The sequence below is a fragment of the Triticum aestivum genome, chromosome 7B (assembly GCF_018294505.1).
Source record: "Triticum aestivum cultivar Chinese Spring chromosome 7B, IWGSC CS RefSeq v2.1, whole genome shotgun sequence".
NCBI lineage: Eukaryota > Viridiplantae > Streptophyta > Magnoliopsida > Poales > Poaceae > Triticum > Triticum aestivum.
In genome coordinates, this window is record NC_057813.1 from 309,167,413 (window position 1) to 309,187,532 (window position 20,120).

A 20,120-nucleotide genomic window follows, 5' to 3' on the forward strand; every position below is an offset into this window, starting at 1 on the left:
ATCATACAGTACTTTAATGCATTGCTTGCTTGAATATCCACTCATATGTTCTTTGTATGATCATTCACTTGTTTGTTTGGTGACGAGTGCTTACACTGTTGCGGTCATATCATTTGGAGCACTCCACCAAGATGTACGTGACATGGAAGAGTAACCCATAATCCTAATCGATTGTGCATTTACATTCAAAGGCAAATTTTTAATAATGCACAAATTTAGGGGGAGCTCTTGTTTATCACATACTTCTCAAAACGATGATGTATTTCATTCATTATATCATTTGTTGAAGCTTTGATCTATATGTTGTCATCAATTACCAAAAAGAGGGAGATTCAAAGTGTAACTAATCCCCGGGTGGTTTTGATAATTAATAACAGCATATATGTCATGGATCTAATGAGCATTGATGATAGATTTTAGAAAAGATCAATGATTGGCATGGCAAGGACTAATGGATTTGGACCCCTCAAAATGTCAAGGACAAGAACTGGCTAGTCCAAGACTCTACAATTTTGGTTTAGTGATCCAAGATCAGATCGAGTCCCTTACGAAAGCCAATACTATTAAAAGGGGATGAGGTATTGTTGATGAGGTTGTTGCTCAAGTTCTTAGTGATATTGCTCCAAAACCCTCAATCACTTCCTCAAAACACATATGTCTAAAACCCTAAATCTTCATTTCGGTCCCACCAATATCACCTACTCCGGACCCACCAAGATGACCATTCCATTGCCATAGCCAAAACCCTAGCAATTTGGTTTGATCAAAAAAGGATCTCGATCCCACCGAGATGGCATTGCCAAGTTTCTGTGACGACATTGTTTCACTTTGGAATCACCGAGTTGAAACAATCAAAAATTCTGAGATTGAGTTCTACCCTAGCCATTGCACTTCGGTCGCACCGAGTTGTTCCACTTCGGTCCCACCGAAAAGCCAAATGTTCATATCTTTTGCACTAATCAGTCTCGCCGGTTTTACATTCGGTCTCACCGATTTGGGTCAAAAGTGTGTAACGTTTGGACTTTGGGTGAAGGCTATTTATACCCCTCCACCCCCACCTACTCTCTAAGAGAGCCATCAGAACAAAACACAACTTCCACCATTCATTTTCTAAGAGAGAACTACCTACTCATGTGTTGAGATCAAAAGATTTCATTCCTACCATTTGAACCTTGATTTCTCGCATCTTCAAGTTGCTTTCAACTCCAATCCTTCTCCTACCCAAGCCAAATCTATGAGAGTAGATTGAGTGTTGAGGAGACTATCATTTGAAGCACAATAGCAAGGAGTTCATCACCAACACAACATCTATTACCTTTTGGAGAGTGGTGTCTCCTAAATTGGTTAGGTGTCACTTGGAAGCCTCAAGATCATGTGGAGTTGAACCAAGGAGTTTGTAAGGGCAAAGAGATCACCTGCTTTGTGAAGATCTACCTGAGTGAGGCTAGTCCTTCGTGGACAGAAGGCATGATGGAATAGACAAGGTTGCTTTTTCGTGGACCCTTCGTGGGTGGAGCCCTCCATGGACTCGCGCAGTCGTTAGCCTTCGTGGGTTGAAGTCTCCATCAACGTGGACGTATGATAGCAGCACCTGTCGGAACCACGCCAAAAATCATCGTGCCTTCATTGCGTTTGAAATCTCCAATCCCTCATCTACATTCATATGCAAAGTCTTTACTTTCCGCTTCAAACTCTTAGACTTGTGTAGGGTGTATTTGACTTGGTAGAAGTACTAAAATTGGAAAAAAGATAAGTTTTATTTGGTCAAGTAGTCTAGTCACCCCCCCCCCCCCTCCCCACACACACACCTCTAGACATACTTTAGATCCTACAAGGACGTATATCTACCATGGTCGTTCAATGCACATCCCTCCGTCTACCGCCATTAAACAGGCTCGCTAACCAACAAACCAGCTCCGGCGACCGCGCATTGACGCATCCGGACGCTTGGCCTCACCGGCCTCCACTATTTAACGGCAGGCACACCCGACTCATAGCACACCGCAACCCGTCCGCTTTGCATCTTCATACCGTGCATCACATCCACCATGACCGTGAGCGGGAACACTTTGTGGGAGAGCCTCTCGACAAAGCAAAAGCATGCCGGCCCGCTCTCTGGTGTCACAGCCTGTGTTAGTGCATGTCGAGTTGAGGATGAGGCAATCACAGGAGCACTTAAACGAGAGTAGCGCTACAATCTGTTCATCCTCTAGCGGCACCAGCGAGCGAGGAAGCCGTGGCGGCCATGGCCGCGGTCGTCGAGCAGCATGCGCTCTACGAGGCTGCCCACACTCAAGACGACCACACCTTCACTTCGTGGGTCTTATCCCCGCCATAGAATCATTTTATTTAACACTGCGTCGGCAAGGTCTTGAACTCAAGACCTGTTGGCTCAGATACCATATTGAATTCTTGCTCTAGCCAACTCATCCAAAAGTCCGAACTGATCCGGACCCTTTTAGAAAAATTAAAACTGGCTGAAATGTAATGAATGTGCTGCAGATGTAATTCGTCCAAATCCGGTTTAGGGTTTGGGTACACAAGTACTGGCATTTGCCCCTCACCCCCTCTCTTCTTTTTTTTTGAGTTCCGTATGAGAACAAAATTACAAGGACATCTAAAATGTCATAGAGCGGAGAACGGCCTAATGCACGTGCGTTACGCTTGACTAAGCAATCACTTGCAATATTGGCAGCACACAGGCAACGAGTAATTAGTTCTACTGCAGTGTTTAGAGTAGGGGGGCGAGTAGATATGCACCCAAACAAAGACGTAAAAACAGCACAGGAAAAAACTAGGGTAAACACATTTTAAGCCAAACAGAGTGCAGAACCATCAGCGTACAATGCAAACAATCTCAGAACTCGTAATATGCCAGCAGACGGTACGAAGCTTAGTTGGACACAAAGTATAAGTTAACATCTTACATGAGACACCAATCACAACCAGCGAGCAGAATGTGTCCTTCAGTTTAGCACGTTGATAAAAAAACGCTAGGATACAGTCGAGTAGGGATTATTGAGTAGAAAGCCTTCAGTTGCTCTGAGCAGCTGTGCCAGCTTTGCCTTCCACCTCGGAGATTTCCGCAGCATCAGACTTCCCTGCGTCTTGAGGTTTCGACACTTCTCCTGATCAAGGACAACAGAAGATAGGGTATGAGGATGGTTTACAGGACTAAATTCAACATCGTAACAAGGATGAATACGGTACATCCATTGACCTAAAGGACATTTCCTCTTTCGACAAAGAAAATCGTTCAGATATTCATCATCGTACAATTTACACCCTCCATTTCAAAAAAATAAAGTGCCTTTAGTTTTTAGAGAAGTCAAACTTCTGTGTATGACCAGAAAGCAACATATCAATAATCATAATACCAAATCAGTATCATTAGATTCACCATGAAATACTTTTTCAAAGTTTATTTATTCGGTACAATATTTTATTTATTTGGTATGTATTGTTTATAATTTATATCTATACCAATATACAAATACCCAAACAGGCAGATCCAACTAATCTCGGCCATCAAACCAGGTCAATCTAATGATCTAGATTGCTCCAATGGTGAGCGCTCAACATGTTTGATCATACCAAATATCAATGTTAGTGCAAATAATATCCTACTCCCTCCGTTCCTAAATATAAGTCTACTTAAAGATTTCAATGCAGACCACATACGGAGCAAAATGAGAGAATCTACATTCTAAAATATGTCTATATACATCCGTATGTAGTTCATATAGAAATCTCTAAAAATACTTATATTTAGGAACGGAGGCAGTACCAAATATCCGCATGCAATAAATACACTGCCTAATATCAGCATGCATTGCGCGTGCACATTTACTAGTTTTCTATGAACTTGACCAAGCATAAAATGTAACTTCTCAAAAAATTAATACACCTTATATTTTCACTAACACAGCTGCAGGACAGCAAGAGTTTGCTAACAATGGACAATTTGACTATCTCACCGTTGGTTAATCATAATAATTACAGTACACATTCATGAAATGCATTTCTTAACTAGTACATGACGCCAAACAAAATAAATTATTTGATTTTTTTTAAAGGCAGCCCGGTGCACGTAGCTCCCGCTTTCACAGGGTCCGGGGAAAGGTCTGACCACTTTGGGTCTATAGTACGCAGCCTTTCCATACATTTCTGCAAGAGGCTGTTTCCAGGACTCGAACTCGTGACCTCATGGTCATAAGGCAACAGCTTTACCGCTGCGCCCAGGCTCCCTTCAAAATAAATTATTTGGTTTCCATGATATAAATCCACAAAAAATATGTAGTTCTGGAGAAAAATAGAGTACATATTTTAGATGAAACAGTATTCTTTAATCCAAAATCTGAATTGTCTTGTCAAAGCCATTTCACTTTCTGTTGTGGATAAGGTATTAAACTATGTTGGGCATTCTATCAATATTTCATGAGTACACCAGGCATAACATATTTCCTTGACAATAACAGATCTAAGATATAACATATTATAATCAGAAACATGACTACCGTCTGAGAAAAAAACTGTACCATTTGAATGATCAGTTGCTCATTTAGTGCCAAGAAATGTACCAAGCAATTTCACATAAAAGAGCAAACAAGGCGATGATCAATTGACTTGTCGGGCAGGTTCAACTAAATATAACAACCACACCAATGAAAATGCCCTTAGCAACACAACCATCATTTGGATTTGGTGACGGAACATGTTTCTGATATTCTGTATCTAAAAACACATTAACTATAATGAGAAAATGATAACAGGCACAGGAATACCAACCTTCGTCGTCACTCTCATCCTCAAAATCATCCATCCCCATACCACCCAAACCTTCCATACCAGGCGGCATGCCCATACCACCCATACCGCCCATTCCACCCATCATACCAGCCAGACCACCCATACCACCCATGCCACCCAAACCTTCCATGCCGGGCATGCCACCCATGCCGCCCAAACCTTCCATGCCAGGCATACCGCCCATGCCACCCATATTCTACAGAATGTACATGAAGAAGCGCATCACACATCAAAGCATATAAATGAACCATCAAAGGGGAAAACGTTAATAGATATACTTACCGAAAAGTCCATCCCATCAACATTAACATCAGCACCTGAAAAAACGAATGATGATTTTCAAAACCTTTTGAAGGCAAAGTAATAATGCGTAACAGATTCAGCAGTAAATAGATACAATAGTTTGTTTTCTAGCCCATGTTAAAAAAAAGGTGCCTAGGCGGTAGGCATTAGCAAAACGCCTAGCTCTTAACGTGAGCATAATTGCTCTTAACCGTGTGCTTTGGTCAGAAAAACAAAAGGCAATGGCAAAACACAATTAACACCTAGCGCCTTTTTAAACCTTGTGTCTAGCTTAAATGAAGAAAATTTAAGTCGCAAAAGTTAGTTGTCTGCTAACAAGGTCTTCAGGTTTTCTAACATCTGAAGACAACGATAAATATCTTTCCTACTTAGAAGTAGGAGAGTGAAACAGTAAGATGAGAAGAAGCACCAAAATAGGTTTGTCGTACAAGTAAATTTGGATATGGTGTTTTTAGTTACATAAAGCAAGAGGGGATAACTACACCGCCATCCAATGTTACGCAGACCATGGTGCACACTTACCTTATATTTAGGGCACTCCTTTTGTACCACTAAACTGTCCTGTTTCCAGAAGTTTTAAACTACACTCTTGGAACTAATAAACAATAACATAAACAGTATAAACCCGTTTTCGTAGATAGCATACCATCATCATCTTCATCGACCCATTTGTCCCAATCAACTTTCACGAAGTGTGGTGCCTTCTGATCATCTGGAACAAGCTTATTCCACCATTTGGCGTCGGCTTTTTCCAAAATACAGAATATGGACCTGACACCAACACTTACTTTGCTTGCCTGTTAAAGACCAAAGTGATACTGGATAAGAAAACAAACCTTTTTTGACAATTGAGGAGTCAACAAATCTCAAAAAAACACTAATAGTGTACTATATATAGTATGGAACTATGGACATTGATTACCTCGACATTCACTTTGTCATTCAAATCCAGTTTTGATTCATAGGAGTTCCCATCAGTTCCAGCAGTGGCAAAGAAAGAGAATACACCATCAGGTTCCAGCTTGACCTTGGCATCCTTTGCGTCAGGCAATTGTACTGTGATATACACCTTGTCAATCCTTTGAGCCCACCTGACTTCAGGGTGCCGACTACAGAAACATTGCCACTTGTTAAGAAATGAACATCAATAGTGATATATATCTCTCCACAAAAAAACTAATTATAATAACATTTACAACTGCAACGCATACAAGGAATATTTCATATATTGGCGCAAATGAAGTATCACAACTAAATGAACAGAACACGTATGAAGTGCAGCATTGGGCAGTTCAGCCAGACACAAATAAAAAACAGAACACAACGACCCACTCCGATGACATCAACATACGTTCCTAACTTAATAGCATAACAATTTTTTGTAGCTTCAGCTATGAAAATATAACAATATGATGGATGGCAATGGCAAAGCAGGTCCATGCATTCAATCAGAGAGCATTAAAATATACTCCACTCAATGCATGCACAATACTTTTTTAATACAGCATTGAATATAAGGATTGCTAAATAAGCACTGCATATTCCCTACAACTCCAAAAAGAAGGCCTATAAACATTCTACCAAGTCAAACAGTGTAGTGTTTGACCAAGTTTGTAGGAAAAAGTAGAAGCAACTATAATACTAAAAGTATATAATATAAAAACATATTCTATTTTATAGTGAGCAGTGATACTAATTTCATAGTGTGCTTGTTCATAGTTTTTTCTACAAACTTGGTCAAACATTGAATCATTTGACTTGACAAGACATTTATGGGACTTACTTTTGGAGTTGGAGGGGTAGATACTTAACACTTACCAGTGACATTCTATTGTACTACTCCCTCCGTCCCAAAATTCTTGTCTTACATTTGTCTAGATACGGATGTACCTAATACTAAAACGTGACTTGATACATCCGTATTTAGACAAATCTAAGACAAGAATTTTGGGACGGAGGGAGTATATTAAAAGGTTACAAATGCCAAAGCATAAAATGATACAGTTTAAAAAGTGAACTTGTCATCATAACTCATTACCCCATTGCCATCATGCTGAAAATGCATGTAACTATCATCTACTCCCTCCGTCCGAAAAAGCTTGTCCCAAGCTTGTCCCTCAAATGGATGTATCTAGCACTAACTTGGTGCTAGATACATCCATTTGGTGGACACAAGCTTTTTCGGATGGAGGGAGTAACATATTCAAGACTTCTAAGATTATCAAATAATACCTGCCCTTAACAGTTTACATATCCCAGAAATAAAGTTAAAATATTAATCCATGTAAAGAGAACATAATGGCACCTGCATGCATAATATGACCTTCAATTATGAAATCCTTTTACCTATAAAGCAATATTTGCATACTTTACTTTACTTACGAAGCCTTTTATCCCAAACAAGTTGGGGTAGGCTAGATATGAAACCCTTTCACGAGGACTTCCCAGGAGGTCACCCATCCTAGTACTACTCTCGTCCAAATGGATTTCATACCCAAAAGACTGGCTAGTTTTTACGTTGGCTCGCCAAGCCTATCACAACCCTTAGATATGAAACCCTTTCATGAGGACTTCCCAGGAGGTCACCCATCCTAGTACTACTCTCGCTCAAATGGGTTTCATACCTATGGGACTGGCTAGTTTTTACGTTGGCTCGCGAAGCCTATCACAACCCTCCTCCTTTACCCGGGCTTGGGACCGGCTATGCCTAGAAGCAATATTTGCATGACAATGAAAAATTCAGAACTATCAACTAACAATAAACAACAGATTAAAACAAAATCCTGATACATGGTAAATAATTGGTCGAAAATTGCATAACATCAGGTTAGACAAAACTACTAGGGATGGCATGTCCATAGATGAGACAAAACGCCATTAAGCTCCGGCGTATAGAACCGCACTGCTGCATGCTACACATTACTTAATTATGTTATCCACAGTGGCCAGTAGGTGCTAAATTTTAAGCATTCCTTGCAGATCAGACAACGAGGTAACCAGCTCGAATTCAATCGGAAAGTGCTTGCAGAAACCCTAAGTAAAACCGAAATGTAACCAGAGCAGAATTCTTGGAATGTTGGAAGAAACATACTCCCACGAGATCTGAACAGACAACAAACAGAACAAAAAAAATCCAATATCCCACAAGATCGAGTTCTATCTCTATCAATGACAGCAGCAGAACCAAGTAAAGCCTAAGAAACAAAATACTCGCAATACAAACAGCACGCTCGCCAAGAACAACAGCAGAATACCAATTGAAATCTAGAAAAAAAATAACAATAAAATCGGAAGAGAGCAATTAACAAGTTAGCCGCGATGGGACCATGAACTGCCGTAACAACTATATCATCTAGACTCCACGTAGTAAATCAAAGCATACGAAGGAGAACGAAACAGCTCGAATTTTTCGCAACGTGTAAACAACGAGTGAGACAGACAAATCCGTAAATACCGAAACCTAGAGACGCATAACCCAACGGTACCCGGTCGAGCCCCATCTGAGCACAAAAATCTGACTGCTTAAGTGGACCAGCTAAACCGAGGGAAGCAACAAATCCTCGCGGGACCGCGAGACGAGGTATACCCCAGATCCAATCGCGCAGTTGGATGGTACAAAGTCGTACTTTGTATAGAATCTAAAGCCGAATTGGAACAGAAGAGAAGAGAGGAAACGCTAGATCGGATGGAGATGCTCAGGTTCCGCTCACCTCATCTTGCTAGGCACCGGCGGCGGCGGCGGCGGAGGCGGGGAGTGGGGAGAACGAGGGTTTTGAGAGGTTTTGGAATGGCAGGGTGCGAAGTGAGAAGAGATGGCGAACGAAAATAGGGTACGGCAGGTAATAAGGGTAAAGACGAGCAAATAGCAGGCCGGGTGTACCGATCTCGGAGACCGCTCGCGCGGACGTAGCCGGGCCGTGGCCCATTAACGCCTGGCTGGCTGGCTCGCTCGCTTAAGCACTCGTTCACTTTTATGGGAGCTCCTATACGGCGCTGCAGGCGCCCGTTCACGCTCCTGGCGCCTGCAGCGCCCCGCACTGGGCCGGCCCACGAAGACGTGCAGACCCGCGAACGGAAAAAGCTCGCAAAAAATAGGGGAAAAGGTTGCGTTGCACGGGTTTCGATCTCCCGACATCGTGCTAACGACCAGGTGCCACCATCCACTCGAACTACTTGCCTTCCGTGATTAGTAACAGAGGCAAATGCCTAATAACAAATACGCAGCGCTATATATATTGAACTGAACCATTCATCTACTGTACCACTTAATTCTTTTGAATTATTTGGGAAAAGAGAAAAAGTTCACAAAACTAAAAATAGTTCATTGATTTTTAAAGTAAGTTCATCGATTTTGCAACAAAGTTCATTAAATTTGGGAAAAGAGAAAACGTTCAGTGATTTTCGAAAAAAGTTCAGAAAACAAAAAAGTCCAGTGATTTTCGAAAAAAGTTTATCAAATTTCAAATAAAAGTTCATCAAACCAAAAAAAGTTCACTGATTTTAAAAAAAGTTCACTGAATTTGAAACAAAGTTCAATGAATTTGAAAAAAAGTTCAACGAATTTTAAAAAAGTTCAACGATTTTGGAAAAAGTTCATCTATTTTTATAAAAGTTCATTGAATTTGAAAAAGTTCATGAATTTGGAAAAAACAGTTCATCAATTTTGAAAAAAAGTTCATCGAATTTAAAAAATGTTCATGTAATCTAAAAAAGTTCATCGATTTTGCAAAATCGTTCATCGATTGTTTAAACACGAAATCCTTTTGAAAGTCACGCATTAAAAAAAGGAAAAAAGGAAAAACAGAATAAAACCGTCCGTAAACTAAACCGCAAACCGGGGAAAACCATTTTGGGAAGGTTCTGGAAGCTTCCCAAAACCGGGCATTCGCGAACCAGAAGAAACAAATAATAATGCGCGAGCGAATTTATTGTGCACACTAGGAGGGTGATGGCGCGGTGGTTAGAGCTCAAAGATGGTAACGAGCTTGGTGTGGCTTCGATTCCCAGTTCTATCACCTTTTTAATGTTTCTGCAAAACAAGAAAGAATTAAGATGGGCCGGCCCGGCTTGGGCTGCTGCAGGCGCCCGTTTGCAAATTGCACTATAACGGGCGCCTGCAGCGCCAAATAGGAAATCCCCACTTTTATGGCGTTCCCTATGAGAGCAACTAATTAACGAGCACTCTTTTGGAAGGCTCGCAACGATCAGCACCACTTGACGATTTGCCACGTGTCGCGCTCTAGACGCTTCCTCCGAATTTCGTTTTTTTAATTTTTCCGCACGGGTTTTCGGCTTTCTAAACGGTTTTCTCCTGGTTTTTTCGATGTTTTGATTTTCCACCGGTCTTTCCTAGCTTCTCGAAAAAAAATTGCGTAAAAAAACACGCTTTCTTTTTTTTCCTTTCACGAGAGTCACGGCTTTGTTTCTACGAGAGGCACGGTTGTGCTTTCGCGAGAGGCACGGTTGTGCCTCTTGGAAAACGGAAAAAAAGCGTTTTCTGTTTTTCTTTTCTTTCGCGGGAGGCATGGTACAAAACGAATACCATGTGTGTTTTGGATCGACTGCTAGGGTTTCATGATTTCTACAATGTGCAGGGCGTGATACTTCTTTTGTGTGCTTTTATTTTTAGGTTTTGACTGAGCAAGGGGAGAAGTTTCGAGGTGTAAACAACATTTTTTGGAGGTAATAGTCCATTAGAATGGTGGCTTTTGTGTTTTTAGTTTATGTGTATTGGTTCTGCCCTCACTAGTTATGCAACTCATTTGTGTCATTGAGAATGCTTGTTGATTTTAGATGGGTAAAAACAGATTTCTGTGTATTGTATTTTTCTGTCATTTTGTCATTGTTGTTTTCAGATGAAGATGATAATGCTTCTGTACAATGTCTGAACTGAAAGTTCCCATGTTTGTCCAGTTATGCTTCACCATGTGTATCTTAGTTAAATTTTCGGTATCAACTAGCAGTATATTAGTTAAATATAATTGTTGCTTTAATGATTATGAGGTTAACGACTCCCCAATTCCACCGCAATTTAGATGTCGACAAGCAGTCCTTCGTACTCCGCAGTGTTGTTGGTTGCTTCCTCCCTAAGGAAATGCATTTGAACCACGTACATGTGTTCTACGGTGGGTGCGACTAGCAGAACTCTAGCACTGGCGCGTTGTAGCGAGAAGGCACCATCAAAGTACATGATCCAATCCTTCTCAGTTTCTCTGCCAGGGAGATTTGATTCTTGAATCTCGTCATCTTGCATTGGCATCCAGCAATGAATTCCGCCAAGGCTCTGCTCTGAATAGTTGATGTACTCTCAAATTTAAGTGCAAAACTCGACACCTCCAATGCCCACTCTACTATTCTGCCAGTTGCCTCTGGATTCCTCAAAATGCGCTGCAACGGAAAGCGAGTGACCACGGTTATCTCATGCGCTTGGAAGTAGTGTCGTAGCTTTCTCGAGGCCATGAGTAGGCCAAAGAGCAACTTCTGCACGCTCGAATACCTTTATCTAGCCTCCTGCATGAGAGAGCTAACAAAGTATACTAGCCGTTGCACCACTTTTTTCTTTGGTGTCATCTACTGATTAACTTCACTTTCTTGCACTATTTTTTTCCTCCGCTGGCATTGGGACTCGCCAGGAAGGACTTTGCCTCGTCGTGGGATGGCTTCACTACCGTCATTTCCTCATTGCTAGCTTCTCTCTATACAGCTAGCGTGGCACTAACCACTTGGTTCCTTGCTGCTAAGTATAGTAGCGACGACTCCTGTGGCCTAGGAGTGACTAGGGTTGGTGCAGAGGACATGTATTTTTAGATCTTGCAGCGCGACCTCCACTTTCGGAGTCCATTTTACTGGACTCGCCTTTTTCAATATCTTGAAAAACGGCAGGGCGCACTCAGCAGGCCTTGAAATGAACCTAATCAAAGCTGCAACACAACCGGCAAGATGTCGCACATCCTTGACGGGCTTGGGCGCTTGAATTTGCTCGATAGCCTTGATTTTGTCGGGGTTTACTTTGATTCCACGCTGAGACACGAAGAACCCGAGAAGCTTGCTAGATGGAACACCAAACACGCACTTATTAGGGTTGAGCTTCATGTTGATTTTGTGCAAGTTCGCAAACGCCTCTTCCAAATCTTGATTGAGGGTCGATCCGTCCTTGCGCTACTGCAGGTTGGTCCCCAATAAAAAAATAGTTATGTTGGAGACGTATCAGCATCCCCAAGCTTAATGCATGCTCGTCCTCAAGTAGGTAAATGATAAAAACAAATTTTTTGATGTGGAATGTTGCCTAACATGTTCATCATATATTATTTTCTTTCGTAGCATGGACATTTGGACTTTTAGATGATTCAAAGCAATAGTCTATAATTGACATGAAGACATCAATACTCAAGCATATCAACAAGCAACCATGTATTTCAAAATATCAACAGTAAAGAAAGCTATCCCTGGCCCATTATGCTCAATCATTAATCCACTCATGAAACACACTCAAATATTAGCTATATCCTATGCACAAGTATGATAATAGTGTTCCCTAGTTGGAGCTTTATAAGAGAAGACGGAGAACTCAAATAAAAATAAAATTGCATAAAGTAAATAGATAGGCCCTTCATAGAGGGAAGCAGAGATTTGTAGAGGTGCTAGAGCTCATAATTTAAATTGAGAGATAAAATTGTTTTGAGAGACATGCTTTTCCTGTCAACGAAAATGACCGAGAATTTCCAATACTTTCAATGTTAGATAAATCATAGGCGGTTCCCAAATATAAAATAAAGTTTATTTCTTTTCCCACCATTCTTTCACAATCCATGGCTAGCCGTATCCACCGGTGCCTTCCATACCAACACTTTATAAGGAATCTATTATTAATAACATATAAATAAAAAATTCATTTCTGGACTGGGCATCCCTATCACCTGCCACACTCTCGTGCAATCACAAGTGAATAAACACTCATCTAGAGGATAACATATCTAGCATGGAAAATATTGGCCACTCCCTCCCGCTTCATAAGCGGTACGGGCACACAAAAAGGAAATTCATTTTGAAAATTAGATTTGGCACATATTGATTTACTTGGAAGGCATGGAAATACTGCATATAGGTAGGTATGGTGGACTCATTTGGAACAACTTTTGGGGTTTAAAGAGTTGGATGCACGAGCAGTATTCCCGGTTAGTGCAAATGAAGGCTGGCAAATAGATTGAGAAGCGACCAACCAAGAAACAAAAACGAGCATAAACGAGCATTAAACATAACTAAAACCGAATAATGCACCACAAATAAGATATAACTTCATTGCAAAACTATTGACTTTCATGCTTGCATAGGGAACCACAAACCTGAACACCAATATTCTTACTAAGCATAATTACTCACCAGCATGACTCACATATTACTATGTCCATATCTCAAAATTATTACAAGGAATCAAGTTTATGATATCCAATGATCTTCATGAAAGTTTTTATTATACCCCCTTGAATATCTATCACTTTGGGACTAATTTGATATATTACCATTGCTACTTTTCAAGCTCTCAAATAAATTTAAATGAGGCACGAGAGCATAAATATTTCTTCAAAATTTTCAACTCCCAAAATAATATAAGTGAAGTATGAGAGCTTTTCTTTAAAAAAAATAAACTACCACCGTGCTCAAAAATATATAAGTGAAGTGCTAGAGCAAATCCTAGTTCAAAAAATTTAAGTGAAGCACATAGAGCAATTCTAACAGATCATAGCATCATTATGGCTCCCTCAAATAGGTGTATACAGCAAGGATGATTGTGACAAACTAAAAAGCAAAACAAGCAAAGACTTGTATAATACAAGACGCTCCAAGCAAAACTCATGATATGTGACGGATAAACATATAGCTCCAAGTAAGATTATCGATGGTCGTTAGAAGAAAGAGGGGATGCCTTCTGGGGCATCCCCAAGCTTAGTTGCTTGGTAGTCCTTGAATATTACCTTGGGGTGTCATGGGCATTCCCAAGCTTAGGCTCTTTTCACTTCTTATTCCTTCATCCATCGTGATCTCACCCAAAACTTGAAAACTTCAATCACACAAAACTTAACAAAACCTTTGTGAGATCTGTTAGTATAATAAAGCAAATCACCACTCTAAGTATTGTTGCAAATCCATTCATATTTTACTATTGCATTGTACCTACTATATTCTAACTTTCCCATGGCTTATACCCTCGATACAATCCATAGATTCATCAAAATAAGCACACAATGCAACGAAAACAGAATCTGTCAAAAGCAGAACAGTCAGTAGTAATCTGTACTTTAACCATACTTCTATAACTCCAAACATTCTGAAAAATTTGGACAACGTAGGCAATTTGTATATCAATCTTGTGTAAAAAATTCAGATTTTTTGTTGCTCGAGTGATTTTTAAAAATTCTGCTACTAGACGTAAAAGTTTATGTTTTCAAACAGGATCAAGTCAACTATCACCCAAGCCATCCTAAAGGCATTACTTGGCACAAACAATTAAAACATAAAAAGCACAATAATCATAACAGAGGCATAATTGTGTATTTATTGAAAAACAGAAAAGAAACAAAAATTAAAGGATAAATATTGGGTTGCCTCCCAACAAGCGCTATTGTTTTACGCCCCTAGCTAGGCATAATGCATAGATTCAAGCATTGTCATCTTTAGTTTTTGCTATATTTGTAAGAGTTTTCTCAAACCCGTGAGGCTCTTTACGCTTCCCAATATTCTCGGGAAATGAGACCATCTTGAGATCCAAAATATCCAGCCGCTTATTACACAAAGTAATCAAAGTATTCATGTGATTGAGGTTTCCACTAATATTTTTGAGAGGTTCATTAGACTTTTGTAACGCAACATAATTTTTCTGTATATCACCCAATTTGTCTAATATTTGAATCCCTTCTTGAGTACAAGTAAATCCTTTTTGTGGTGGTGGAATTCCAAATATTCCCTCTATTATTTCATAAGCAACATTAACATTCATTGTCCGTGTAGTACTAGAGTTCATACCCGAGTAGGTTTAGCCAAGGTTGTTGGCTCTAGTAGTATATATAGGCATATACCCCCGTGTAAACAATCAGCCAAAAAGATCAAAAGCAATAAAGAAAAACAAGGAGCGACAAGCTCCTGTAGCTATCACCAAAAGTATTTTCTTCTATCCAGTTTGTTTTGTACGCGAGTGTTTCACCGACGACGCTGAAGTACATCGATCCAATCGATCAAGCTAGCCAGTCGAGGCGTATACATACGCAAGTTTCCGGCTAGTTGCACGTACGTGTGTACCAGGCACTAATCGATCAAGCTGCCAGTGTGCTTGTTCTAGTTAGCTCTGCACGTACACATACGTGGTGATCCTGGGTTGTTTTGATCTAGAGTTCAAAAACCAACAATTGGTATCAAAGCCTCGACGATCTACGATCTACGATGACAGACAGCGACAAGGAGACGAGCCGACGACAGCAAAGACGGTCCCTGAAATGCTACGAAGAACGGCAAAAGCAATGCCAAGGATATTTACTATGAGTAGTAGTCATCGCATTTGGGATCCAGGTCGCATCGAGGACGTCATGTTTAAGGGGGTGAATATTGGAATTAAACCCAACGTCCCATTACACGTGTGTGTACGTATCGGACTAGTAGTCCCAAGTAGGAACCGACTAGGTTAGCACTTGGGCTGTTTAGCTCCTTTATATACCCATGTAAACCCCACGATGTACCACAACGAAAAAAGAGCAATAAAGAATTTTGTATCTCATGATAGACAACGTCCCATGGTTAAACCTATATAAAAATCGCGGAGAATTTTTTTGCATCTCCTTTTATATTTCAAATACGGTAAGATTCCATTAACCTATACCAGGCATCTTTCAAATTTTCTCCTTATTTCTGTTTGAAGTATAGAACTTCAAAATTAGGTGACAAAGGAGGGGTAGTCATGCTAGTCATGATGACAAGATGACCAAAACAAAAAGGCAAACGATTTTTTTGCATTTTTGCAAAAAACATTTTGGAAGTGGGGGAGATGAAAACAAGAGGCGAATGGCAAATAAAGTAATTGCAAGGAGATGAGAGTTTGTGCGTAGGTACTTGATAGATGTTGATGATGTCTCCCCGGCAACGGTGCTAGAAATTCTTCCTGATTGCTTGTATCTGTGTTGGTATTTCCCCGAAGAGGAGAGGATGATGCAGCACAACAACGGTAAGTATTTCCCTCACTTATGAAACCAAGGTTATCAATCCAGTAGGAGAACCAAGCAACACTATGTAAACAACACCTGCACACAAACAACAAAAACTTGCAACCTAGGGTGTAAGAGGGGTTGCCAATCCCTCCTTGGTATTGAGATAGATTAAATTGTATGAGATTTGATAAATAGATCTAACTAAAACACAAAATAAAATAAATAAAGGAAAAATGCAGCAATGTATTTTTTGGTTTAATATGATACGAAAATAGACCCGAGGGTCGTAGTTTTCACTAGAGGCTTCTCTCGAGAAAATAACATACGGTGGGTAAACAAATTACTGTTTGACAATTGATAGAAAAGAGAATAATCATGACGATATCCAAGGCAATGATCATGTATATAAGCATCACGTCCAAGATTAGTAGACTGAAATGATTCTGCATCTACTACTATTACTCCACACATCGACCGCTATCCAGCATGCATCTAGTGCATTAAGTTCATGGAAAACGGAGTAATGCAATAAGAACGATGACATGATGTAGACGAGATATATTCATGTAGGAATAGACCCCATCTTTCTATCCTTAATAGCAACGATACATGTGTGTCATGCCTCTTTCTGTCAATGAGATTGAGCACCGCAAGATCGAACCCATAAAAAATCACCTCTTCCCATGGCAAGAAAAATCAATCTAGTTGGCCAAAGAAAACCAAAATTTCGAAGAAGAAATACGAGGCTATAACAATCATGCATAAAGAGTTCAACAAAGACTCAAATAATATTCATGGATAGAACTGATCATAAACCCACAATTCATCGGATACCAACAATCACATCGTGAAAAGTCATTACATCAAATAGATCTCCAAGAACATCGAGGAGAACATTGTATTGAAGATCAAAAAGAGAGAAGAAGCCATTTAGCTACTAGCTACGGACCTGTAGGTCTGTGGTAAACTACTCACGCATCATTAGAGGGGCAACAAGGATGACGAAGAAGCCCTCTGTGATCTTTGTCCCCTCTGTCAGAGTGCCGAAAAAGGCCTCTAGATTCGATCTCGTGGTTCTGGAACTTGCGGCGGTGGAAACTGTATTTCCTCGACTCCCCTAGGGTTTTGGGATGTTAGAGTATTTATAGAGGTCGATGTCGGTGGAGAAGCTTCCTGTGGGCTCCAATACCCACTAGGGCGTGCTAGGGGCCTCTAATGCACCATGGTGCCTAGTGGGCCCCACAGGCCTCCTCTCATGCACTTCTTTGGCTCCCTAGGTGTCTTCTGGGCAGAAAAAAAATCTCCAAAAAGTTTCATGGCATTTGGACTTCATTTGGTATTGATATTCTACAAAGTAAAAAACAAGCAAAAAACAACAACTGGCACTGGGCACTATGTCAATAGGTTAGTCCCAAAAATTGATATAAAGTTGCTAGTAAATTAATATAAAACATCCAATATTGATAATATAACAGCATGAAACAATCAAAAATTATAGATACATTAGAGACGTATCACCAGGTCCCACTCGTCATAAGTGGTCACGGCCATGACTCGCCTGCCATTCGCGGCCCACATGTCCAAAGAACTAAGGCCCCATAGGTCAATAACTGACTAGGTAACGGTCAACTGCATTGACCGGACGACAAGGCTCCATTTGGGCTCTTGTGAGAATGGGATGAGTGGTGGAGGGAAAAAGTGAGGAAGTTAGATGCTATGTGCAAAACTAAGCATAACTAAGGAAGGAGGGGCATAGAAATAGAAGTCCCAATAAACAAATATTGGCGAGGAGATCTACTAGAAGGGGGCCACCATACAACCACATGCTCAGGTGGCGCCCCTCCCTCGAGCTTTCGTTTGCCCTACCTCCGGTCCTATAAGTTCTGTTTTGTGGAGAATAAAATAGAGAAAAAGTTTCATCGCATTTTACGATATGGAGCCGCTACCACCTCCTGTTCTTCATTGGGAGGGCTGATCGGGAGTCCGTTCAGGGCTCCGGAGAGGGGGATTCGTTGCCATCGTCATCAACAACCCTTATTCATGAACAACTCCATGATGCTCACCATCGGTACTAAGTAATTGCTTCGTAGGCTTGGTGGACTGATGGAGTTGGATGGGATTTGTCATGTAATTGAGTCAATTTTCTAGGCCTTGATCCCTAGTATCCATTATGTTCTGAGATTGATGTCGCTATGACTTTGCTATGCTTAATGCTTATCACTAGGGCCTGAGTGCCATGATTTCATGTAACAGCCCAAGCGTGATGCTCCATGTTTTGTAACCTCAACCCTCTTGTCATGAGTGAATACCATGTTGGCATTAATATATTATTGCATCATCATCATTGTCAAGCATGTGCCATTTCATTTTGTTGCTTATGATCACCTTGTGTTACTTCATGCATTGCACCCATCATGCCCATATTCTGCTTGCCTCATGTATGCTAGTGTGTGTTCTTCTTTCCTTCCCTCTCTTCTTGCTTAGCTTCATTTGATTCAACCAAGTGGTCACCAAAGTCAAGCATGAACTCCTTCTTCTTTCATCTCTTCCATTTATTTGCAAGTGGGTTATTTTGTTGCCTCAAATAAATGTCCACCATTTCTCTTTAAATCATATACGTTTTCATTACCCTCTCTCTCAAGTTTCAGTATTTTCGAAGTTGATTTGGTTGGGTTAAAAGATGGCTCAACTTTGAATTTAATTCAAACTTGGATTTTTTTCTACCTTTAAAAATTGCCACAACAATTTATTCAAATATTCCATAAACCAAGGATTCTGGGCATATTCTTATTTCTTCCACACCCCTCCAATCTATCGGGGTTTTACTCTCTTTAATTCTGCTTGAAGAAACTGGAAAAAAGGAATAGCAGAGGGAGAGAGAGCAGCCCAGTAGTAGCAGTGGCAGTAGCCCAGCCAGCGAGGCCCAGGAGCGCCCGCCTAGCCCACCTCCACCCCAAGCGCGCCCTCCTTCCTTTTTTCACCTAGACGCACCCGCACCCCCGCTAAGTCGCAGCCATGTGGCAAGATCGGCCCCGCCTGGCAGCATCCCGCTACAGCGCCCGCATACCCACCTTTTCGTCCACCTCGCTCCCCCGCCATGGGGACCGCAAAACCATGGGCACGCGAGCTTCGCATCGTCGCCTCTGGCCTCCTATAAATCCCCTCTCCATGTCCCGGCCTCCTCCAGGGTTCCCCTCTGATGTAGGTAGAACCCTATATGCTCGATCTTTCACGTTTGGAGGGAATGCTATCAAGAACACGAAGAACACGGGAGGGGAAACGAGGAAAACATGAGGAAATACATAAGAGAAAACACTCAACCAACAAGAATGTAGTCACACATGCACTAGATCGTCGAGACACAAAGTGATACAAGATCCGAATCCAACAAAGGATGATACATATGCTAACTGATTCTTCTCCGTGAGGAGGTCTTTAAGAGGGTCTTCTCCGAGAGGAGATCTTAAATCCAACGAGGATCTTCTCCGAAGAGGTGTCGGTCCCTCGCGGTGGAGTAGATCCGGATGGATGAGCAAGGCTCTATCTCAAAGTATGAGCTATCACAATGCTAAACCTAGAAGAGAGGTGGAGGAGTCATATATACTAGATCGGGTTCGCGCCTTGGCGCAAGGGTGCTGGTCACAACATTTTTACAAAGCATGTAACAATTTGTCGGTAGGAACCCAAGTATAGCATGTGCAGACAACCAATTGTGTTAGAAGCAAAACATAATGTGACTGAAGATGACATCAGGTTATAAGGCAGAATCAAGCTCGGTGCTTTCATACGACCAGAGATAAAACACAGGACCATACA

The 20,120-nt window shown here is 41.0% G+C and overlaps 1 protein-coding gene across 1 annotated transcript; it reads right to left on the reverse strand.

Moving 5' to 3' along the window:
- Positions 1-2,841: 2,841 nt before the first annotated feature.
- On the reverse strand, positions 2,842-9,024 carry LOC123156533 (uncharacterized protein OsI_027940). Its single transcript, XM_044574656.1, has 6 exons — positions 8,823-9,024; positions 6,035-6,221; positions 5,759-5,909; positions 5,092-5,126; positions 4,789-5,005; positions 2,842-3,128 (listed from the first exon to the last, which is right to left on the reverse strand). Exons 1-6 carry the CDS (start codon positions 8,825-8,827, stop codon positions 3,034-3,036), a joined length of 690 nt encoding a protein of 229 aa, XP_044430591.1. The 5' UTR covers positions 8,828-9,024; the 3' UTR covers positions 2,842-3,033.
- Between the last annotated feature and the right edge of the window lie 11,096 nt (positions 9,025-20,120).

Bases quoted from the DNA above. Each gene is read 5' to 3' on its own strand.
- LOC123156533 (XM_044574656.1), bottom strand. The intron at 5,127-5,758 runs GTATGCTATCTA...TCGTTTTTTCAG, and splicing joins GGTCGATGAAGATGATGATG to GTGCTGATGTTAATGTTGAT. The intron at 5,006-5,091 runs GTAAGTATATCT...TACATTCTGTAG, and splicing joins TTGATGGGATGGACTTTTCG to AATATGGGTGGCATGGGCGG.